This window comes from Lepus europaeus, chromosome 8 (genome assembly GCF_033115175.1).
Source record: "Lepus europaeus isolate LE1 chromosome 8, mLepTim1.pri, whole genome shotgun sequence".
Taxonomy (NCBI): Eukaryota; Metazoa; Chordata; class Mammalia; order Lagomorpha; family Leporidae; genus Lepus; species Lepus europaeus.
In genome coordinates, this window is record NC_084834.1 from 78,088,773 (window position 1) to 78,098,511 (window position 9,739).

General features: G+C 40.8%; 1 protein-coding gene across 1 annotated transcript; it reads right to left on the minus strand.

Annotated features, from left to right (window-relative positions):
• Window positions 1–8,251: 8,251 nt before the first annotated feature.
• LOC133765596 (vesicle transport protein GOT1B-like) lies at window positions 8,252–9,227 on the minus strand. The gene has a single exon (XM_062199142.1). It carries the CDS (start codon window positions 9,160–9,162, stop codon window positions 8,746–8,748), a length of 417 nt encoding a protein of 138 aa, XP_062055126.1. The 5' UTR covers window positions 9,163–9,227; the 3' UTR covers window positions 8,252–8,745.
• Between the last annotated feature and the right edge of the window lie 512 nt (window positions 9,228–9,739).

Genomic DNA, 9,739 nt, shown 5'->3' on the forward strand with positions numbered 1-9,739 from the left:
TCTGTGATGGACTCTGCAGAGCTTCCCTTATTGAAAACTTGTTTTTAGCTGCTCTTTTCTCATCCTTATTCTTGTATGTGACATGGGAGTTAAAATGTAACTACAGTAAAAGCCTCCTCAGTTGTTGACACCTTTCTTGCCTGCTTTGCTTTCTAAATAAGTCTCAAGCTATATCTCTAGCTTTGTTCAGCTTTGGAACACTATTCTTACAGGTCTGGGACTCTTTTATTATACTTGATTACAGTACTGTCCCTGTCACTTGTCATTCAATTCTTTGTTTGAAGAGCTTCAATACAGCCACATTAGAATCATCACATGTAGGGCTGGTGTTGTGTCACAGTGCTTTAAGCCATGGCCTGTGATGCCCTAATCCCATATGAGTGCCATTTTGAGTCCCAGCTGCTTGTCTTCTGATATAGCTCCCTGCTAATGTGCCTGGGAAAGCTGCAGAAGATGACCCAAGTGCTTGCGCCCCTGCACCCATATAGAAGACCTATATGGAACTCTTAGCTCCCGGTTTTGACCTGGTCCAGCCCTGGCTGTTGTGACAATTTGGGGAATGAACCAGAAGACGAAAGATCTCTCTCTCTCTCTTGCTCTTTTTCTCTCTCCCTCCTTTATCTCCCTTTCTCTCTCTGTAACTCTACCCTTCAGATAAATAAAATAACACTCTAATTTTTGTTTAAATTAGGGTCTATTCTTGTCAAAGAATGTTAAATCCTGAAATTAATTGATGCATAGACAAAAAAAAAAAAGCAGTATCATTACCAATGAATGATGTCAGTGAGTTTGTGTTTAATTCTTTTTAAAAAGCAGTATTACATTTAGGATCAGTAGAAATAACAAAGTTACTCCCATTAGAAGAAATGAAGCCGCCAAGGAAGAAGGGGAGACACAAAGGGCAAGATGGCTGCCTTATCACTAGCAGTGAAGTTGGGAGAAAGCAGGGCTCAGCTACTCCTGGCAGTACTGAGGACTTTCTTTGGGGCTGGAGAACTATTCAAAAGGGACAAGAGAAATAAATGTATTCTCTTCCAGTGACAGGCTGCTTCCTTTCCCAAGGAGTATAGATTCAGACAGTTTGGAGTGGGGGTGGGGGGCTTTTCCAACAGGAACTGCTCATCAGAATAGCTCCAGAGTGAGAGCCAATGCTCCTGATAAGTGAGACAGAATTAGCTTCAGGGAGGAGGTGGATAACTTGCAGAACCTGAATGGTGTAGATAATTAAGATGGGACAAAGATCAGGGTAGGAACTGATAGCAAGAAGCCATACAGAAGAAAATAATCAATGGTACCTGGAATGCCACTTTATTCAGACCTCTTTCAGACAATTTTTAATAAAATTCAGTAACAAATTATTTGGAGTTTGTTATTCATATATGATATAGATAAGCAACTCCTTAAAACAGCAGGAAGGATTTGCTTTCTGGTAATATTGTGATCCAGATAGAATAGCCCTTTGTGGAAAAACACTTACAAATGTTGGATAAAAGTAAAGCAGATATAATGAATACATGGGTGAAGCAGCAAGAAAGAAAGGGAAACGATTTGGAAACATTAAGAAAGCACATTTTAGACAAGAAGGATGCTCTAGCATTGGTTTTTCCCTGAGGGTTGATAATCCATGGTGTTAATCCACAGTAGGCTCAAATGTACGTTTAAGGAAACTCAAGCAAAAGTGTAGAAGATGAATATGGCACAGAAGCCCTTAGGAGCCTGGGTCAGACACACAGGCATACAGCCAGCATCTTCCTGAAAGATAGAACATGTAATGAAAACGACTTTTCCTTCCCTGTGGCTTCAAATAAACAGGGAAAGAAAAGGCAAGATTCTTCTGAGAATTCTTGGTGTCAAGCAAAAGCCACCTGTGTTCTGGAAATACGATCTACCTTATTGGTGTTCTTACCAGAGAAGCAAAGGGTCCTTGTCTTTGCGCAAGAAAGAATTCAGGCATGAGACAGAGAGCAGGGGAAAATAACATAGCAAGGTTTATTAGGGTAGGAACATCCGTAAGAATGGATGGACACCTCTCCAGACAGAACCTGAGACAGAGTACACAGTTTACATTTAGGCTGGGGCTTTTAAGGGGATGGGTCTTGCCTTCCCTCTCCCTCTCCTTCTTCTCCTCCTAAACAAAGGACTTGTTGGATGTAAATATGAAAAATTCCTTTCTGAGTTTTCCCCCTGAAGTTATCAGACAGGGGGATCCTGGCTGGCATAGCCCTGCCTTAGAGGTAGTATGGTTATCAGGTAGAAGGGGCAGGACCCCCTGGAAGGTCATCAGGATCCGGGCAGGCAGCACGTTTGAAGTGCAGATACTGGGCTGCACCTGGAAGGTTATCGGGATGACTTTGAGATGTGGATGCTGGACCTAGATGTCAATGTCAATTCCTTAGGCCTTTGTCACACACACATAAGCTCATTTCTGACTTCCTTCCTAACAGTGTGACCCAGAGACTCTTAAGCATCTCCAGATGAGCAAGGTCCTGAGGTCCCTGCAGAAATAGACACAAATCTTTTGTGCAGAAATGCACTGCATTGGTAGGTTGCAAAAAAAGCCATCAGATCGTTTCAAGGCACAAGATATTTTACACACACACACACACACTATGAAACAAGATACCACAAGCTGTGAAGTGCTGAAGTTAAAGTAACAGCAATGGAGGCACTGGCCTTTGTATCTGACATCCAACTTTCACCCAGCCCTGCCTCTCCAGGATCTTCCCTAAGGAAGAAGAGTCAGGAGGATGGGCACCTGAGCCAGAGATGGCCATTCCCTAGGAGACTTCATCTGCGTAACAAGACAATCCTTGCTCTCCTTCTCCAGCCTTTACAAGCCTGTGCCACCTCCATTCCCCCTCCCCCAGCTCTCTGTAAGGTTTGGCCATCTTGCTCCTCTTGAGGTTTTCCTGCCTTAGGCAGACAATAAAACCGTGTGTTCTTTTCCTTGATATCTATTGTCACGTTGTTTGGTAGACTAAAATTATCAAATCTTCAGAGGGAAATGAGCTCAGACCCAGGCATGCAGAGCTGCCATTCAGATAGCTCTGACCCAGTGGACTCTGGATCCCAGGGCCCAGTTTTGACTCTGAATAAACTGAGAAAATGCTATTATTTGATATTTAAGTGCTAATTTAAGAAAAAGGTTAAAGAGCAATCTCAGCCAGTTGGGCATCCATAAGAGATATTTCACAGATACTGAAGAGTTAGGGTGACAGTCTGTTTCTGATGTAAAACAAAAAACACTTAAGGAAAAGCTATGATGTGAGCGGATAAAAAGAGGAGAAAGGGGCTCTTGCACGCCTCTTGTAAAAAATCGCTGGTGGTTTAATATCTAAACTTCTTAAAAGGATATATCAGGGTGGGGTTTTTTTGGAACAGAAGACTTGTTCAATTCTTGCCGTTTATTCTAAGAATTTTATCCCTGCACTTGGCAAGGTTTGAACATCATGCTCACCACTAGGTGGCAGCAATGTGTTGTATACAGACATCACGGAGCGCCACTCAGCTGTGGCGGAGAGGAGCCAGAACATAAGCTTGTGGTGGTCAAAAGCGCTGCTGGCGTTCAGTTCCCTCCCTGTTAATAAAGCTCTTTGGAAGCAAAAATCAATGAAGGCTTATGTGCAGCACTTTCAGTAATATTCTCTTGGTAAATGGAGCATTCTGCAGAGATTGCTTCCGTGAGTGCAACTGACATTAGGTATCTTGGCACTGTCACTTACTAGCAACTGACCTCAGTGATGTACAGTTTTCTTTCCATTAAACTAGGAGAACTTAAAATATGATGCCCCAGGTTAAGCATTGTAAGCAATTAAAATCATTCCTGCAGGGGCCAGCATTGTGGCACAGTGGGTTAAGCTGCTGCTTGTGTTACGAGTCCCAGCTGCTCTACTTCTGATCCATCTTCCTCCTAATGAGCCTGGGAAGGCAGCAAAAGATGGCCCAAGTAGTTGGGTCCCTGCCACCCACAAAGGAGACCTGGATGGAGTTCCTAGCTCCTGGCCTCAGCCTGGCTCAGCCCCGGCTGTTGTGGCCAATCAGGAAATGAACCAATCTCCCTTTCTCTCTTGGTTTCAAATAATGGATAGATAGAAAGATACTCATTCCTACAGAAATGTCTGACAGACTCAAAAGTGCTGGAGAAACATGGCTGCCATTGACTCTTAAGTTGTTGTAGGCTTGTCCTATGAGGAACAGTGGTCTTTATGCTGGGCACAGCAAAGGATCTCATGAGGGCTTTTGACAGGGAGACTGAAGATGTAAGTGTGGAATTCACCCTCTAGGATAACTCCACACATATTTACTGAGTGAATGAAACAGTGAATGAATCTACAGGACAAGCGTGGAGCTGACGAGATGCAGGGTGCTGTCCTAGACTCTTCTGCTGGACAGCAGGCTAGGGAGGAGAGCCCAAAGATGGGCGGGGGCGGGGGGGGGTGGGACAGGAAGTCCAGGCAGTGACAGGCACTGTGCCTGTGGAGCAGCTGCAGTCAGGACAGTTGTGGTGACCCTGAGGGACACCCCCTGCAGAAGTCAACACATTGAGAGTTTCCCCAGAAAGCATGGTTTATTAACATCTGGTGCCAGGGCTTTCACCTAAATTGAAAAACCTGATCCTGCTTCTATTCTGTGTTTGGCAACTCTGCCTCAAGGGCAAATGTTAGCCTCCTAAGCTTAGGATTTTCTGAGTGTCTGCTTTCTGCTAGGGACCAGAGAAGGGCTGCAGGGCATGGCCAGGGAGGTCCCAGTGCCTACTGGGCTAACGAGTAAGAATCTTTGCCCGGACTGAACAGCAGAAGCACCTGAGGAGCTTTCTAAAAATCCCATAGACTCTGAAGTAGGGCCTGGACTTAGTGTTCTAAAGCCTTCCCCAGCAGGTGGAGGCAGAGCCAAGATTGAGACAAATAACTGTAGAGCCAGGCCTCAAGCTAAGACTTGTTCCATAGCCAGAGGTCAGCCATCGCTCCCCCAGAACCAGCCACCCTGTGCCCTTGTCCATACCACCACCATTTTTAAGCATAAAAATTCCTTCGTGTTCTGTATTATTGATATTTGTGTCTTCACTAATGGATACGTAGTTTGCTGTTTTTCTTAAAATCTGAACTATGAATGCACCTGGAATTTTTTGGGAACAAAGTCGAAGGCTTCTACATTCAATGCTGGGCAGAATTAACTTCTAACATTTTTCTTAGCAAGGTGGAGAGGATGGATACCAGAGAATTACTCGCGATTTCAGCTGTCCATCTGTTTCCAGGATATTCCTCACATTTAATCTCTTTGCAGAGTCATTTAATCATCTAAAGGAATTCTCCAAGGGCTGATGCTTTAGTTGGCAAGATGAGAGAAAATTCATTTTTCAAGTGAACAAATTCATGAAACTATTTTGTAAGAGTCCTATAGCCTCTCTCTCTCCCTCTCTCTCTCTCTCTCACTTTCACCCTCACACTCTCACTCTCCCTACCAGAATCTGATAGTCTTAGCAAAATCATTTAATTGAATAACTCTAGAAAGGTCAGTTATATGACTGGAGGCCAGTCATGGAGCATCCTACATCTAATTTCCTTCTTTTCTTGAAAAAAAAAAAAGATTTATTCATTTATTTCAAAGACAGAGTTACAGAGAAAGAGGGAGAGACAGAGACAAAGAGAGAGCTTCCATCCACCGGTTAACTCCCCAAATGGCTGCAATGTCTGGGGATTGTCCAGGCTGATACCAGGAGCCAGGAGCTTCATCCAGTCCCCCTTGTGGGTGCAGGGGTCCAAGCACTGGGGCCGTCTACTGCTGCTTTCCCAGATACATTAGCAGGGAGGTAGATCAGATGTGGAGCTGCCAGGACTCAAACTGGCACTCATATGGATGCCGGCATCAAAGACAGCGGCTTAACCCATTTTGCCACAACACTGCCTACCCCCAACACCCCCACACTCCCGGACCCAGGTCTAATTTCCACTTCTATAATGAGAAACTTTAACTTACCTAATTGTCAAAACCTACCAGTTGCAAAATCTGGTTTAGGTACAAAGGGGGAGATAGAGAGATAGTGGTCAGAGACACAGTTGAGGTCATCCAGGAACTCATGGTGACAATCAATAGTCTTTCACAACATTCACGGTCCTCTTCAAATCCTGCCAAGTTATGTCTGATTTCTGCATCACTGCTGCATGATTGACACACGGCAATGAAATACTTGCTTAGCTTCTTACAGACAAATAAGCAACTCCTCTTTTATAAATTTGTCCTTTTTGAACAAGTGATATATACAGATATTATTTTGTCTATTGCATTAGAAATTATTTTTTTAGTAGAAAAGTACCCTTTTATTGAGAGGTAAGACAAGTGTATTTACAATATTCAATTGTTAAGATTATATAATCTGACCATGAGACTTTTTAAAGCAGCAGTATTGCAGGAATTACAATTTATAGGGGGGAAAAACATTCCAGATGTTTCTGTTACAGAAAATACATTTGAACAATGACAGAAACACTTAAGGCTAAGTAGTATTAGACCTTTTCCTCCATCTCTATAGAAATAATCAATGTACATTTTTTTTTTGTCACAAAGAAGGCTGATTTTAGAAAGGAATATAGGATGTATAGTGCTTTCTGTCGGAAGAATGTTTTTAAAATAGAGCCTCATCAAGGGTTCTGAATAAGAAATATACAGTCCTGCCAAGCAGTCCCAAACACACATTTGACTCATTTAAAACTGAAGACTGCTGCAGCCTCTTAATGGTGCTAAGGACTAAAAGATGATTAAATTATTTCTAGTCCAAGAATGCTTTCTGAAATAAGATTGTTGAAAAAGGGATCTCTGTTACAGTGCAAGGAACAATTTATTAGAAATTCATGTCTGCAAAGGAGTGAAACAATATAGATGTTCCTTACATCAACAGAACTCTTCTTACTCTGAAAATGATTGAGCCACTGTAAATGATATGGCAAAACTATGTTTAACAGAGTCCTTACAGGGCACCTTATATAAGTCAACCCTCAAAGTAAATATATTTGACACTGTCCAAGTGAGGATACTAATTTTTGAAGAACATTAGACACAACACTGGGTCTCATATTCCATGAACTATTGAGGTAGGAATCTCCATGTATCGCCATTTTCACAGATACATCTTAAGTCAAATGCAAGTACCAAAAAAGACAGAAATCCACAAGACTGAACCATCAGACTATGTACCAAGTCTTTCCTTCTTTAGACGAGCAAGGTTAGGAGTTCTATGTGCATTGAAAGATTCACTAAAGATAATACAAGCTGTAATATTTTGTAGACATGTTTGTAAATACATACCACAAATTTCAATTATGATTTTATGAATTAAAAAGCTTTTAAGGTATTAAAAAATAAATAGCTTTTAAAGTATTAAAAAATAAATAGTGTAAACATTAGTGGTAAAACAAATAGTGCTGTGGCTGCTGAAATGTGTTGTTTTTTTATAAAAGAAACAGCTGCTGTTTCTTGCTGCCAATAAGCAACCCCCCGCCTTTTTTTTTTAGTGTCATGTTTTTAGGAAACCATAGCTAGTTTAATTCTAATAAAATAAATTTAGGATGTGAACTTAAGTATTTTCTCAATTTCCTTAACCCAAAGAATGATCATATGACACATATGTCACATATACTCAATTTTGTATATTATGAAAAAGGTGAAAATAAAGGAAGATTCAGATTAAATGAACAGCCCTTAAAAAAAAAGTTGTAAGTTTAACTTTTTCACATTCTATGTCTTAAAGTAAACATTATCAAAAGTTAATTTTAATTTATTAAAAACAAAATAAAAAACCACTGCTAAAATTAGAAAAATAAAAGAATGAAGAAAAACCACATCATGATGTAGAAAAATTGATTTGGTTTGCATCATCTGGTATTGTAAGTACAAGAATATTCAATGAGACAACCTATGTAACAGACTTCTTCATGGTCGAAAATGCTTTCTGTTAAATGTTTACATGTAATGAAGGATCCTCAGGAGATCATAATCCAAAGAAGTATACATACTTCCAGAGCGTGTGGTTGACCAGAAAAGTGCTTAGTCAGCTGCAATTTAGAAAGTAACACAACTAATACTCTGCCTATTCCAGCAAAAAGACTATTATAGTGTTCAGATTTTCATCTGGCTGTAAAATATTAAGATTCAGAAAGACCACAAAAGTTTTATTGTAACCACATGGTTTTTTTTTTTTCTTTTCTTTTTTTTTTTTGTAACCACATGTTTAAAAAAAAAAAAAGTGATTCATACATGAAAACTGGGTTTTCCTTGGTTCTAATACATCAAAATGACATAATCCAATCTAACTCATGCAACACTTTCAAAGATACGGTGCATTGGAAATATCTTTGCCATTGTAGTGGACATTTCTAAAAAGCAAATGCCCATGGGTGCTTCTGAACTTGCAAATTAAAAAAAAAACAAAAACAGGCACCACAGTTCTCTGAGGATGGCTGTGTTTCATACGTGGTGGAAAACAATAAAGACAGCCTTCAGGAGTTCAAATACGCATTCAACATGAATTTCCTCTCCCTCAGTTTGCTTGCTGACTTCAGGTCACCTGATTAGAAGCCTGTTTTCAGTGCTTCTTTGCTAACTGCTGTTGGTACTTTGTAGGCTATATGTTTTAAACTTCTGTAAAGAAGATTACAAGCTATTTCACGAAATTTAATTTGTGCTGAATATTCTTCAAAGGACTTTATAAATAATACAATATTTTAAATGAGTCTTCAAATTCACTTGTTGTTATACCATATTGTTGCTTTCTCCAACTTTATCTACAAATGATCTAATTCCAGGTAAATTTAAGAGGGATCCAAGAACTGGCACTCTTCTAATAAAGCCAACCACCACAGGAAAGAAGCCCCTGAATAAGAGAAACAATCCATAAATTTCAAAGATCATGCCTATCAAAGGCCAACCGATGAGGACTACAAATACACCACCCAGGAAAAATCCAGTAGCTTTCATTTTATGTTTTTGGAAGAAGAATCTGAATGTTCTTTCTAAGCCAATTACAAAAGCCAAGCCAGCCACAAACAAAACATTTCCAATAGCCAGAAGTGCTTTGTCAAAAAAGAGAATCATTCCAAAGAACAGGAAAAACATTCCAAATCCTGTTAATCCCATTCCAATTTTCTGGGTGTCTGTTAAGGAGATCATGACTGCGGCGGCGAGGGCAGCGGTGGCAGCAGCTCGGAATGCCCAGGGTGGGAAGCTGAGTCGGGAGAAATCTGCATTAGAAATTGTAGCAAACGAGGGGCTGGTGCTGTGGCGCAGCAGGTTCAAGCCCTGTCCTGAAGCACTGGCATCCCATATGAGGCCAGTTCTAGTCCTGGCTGCTCCACTTCTGATCTGACTCTCTGCTGTGACCTGGGAAAGCAGTAGAAGATGGCCCAAGTGCTTGGGCCCTTGCACCCACATGGGAGACCTGGAAGCAGTTGCTGCCTCCTGGGTTCAGATAGGCGCAGCTCTGGTCGTTGTGGCCATCTGGAGAGTGAACCAGCAGATGGAAGACCTCTCTCTCTGTCTCTACCTCTCTCTGTAATTCTGTCTTTCAAATAAATAAACTAAATCTTTAAAAAAATTAAAAAAAAGAAATTATAGCAAAAGAAACCAGTTTGTTGGAATATTATGTGAACATTAACCAAAAAAAAGAGTCATGATCTAGAAGATGTATATATCAGATCCAGTCCACTGCTAAATCCCATGTCTTATGTGACCATGGAACAATTATTTA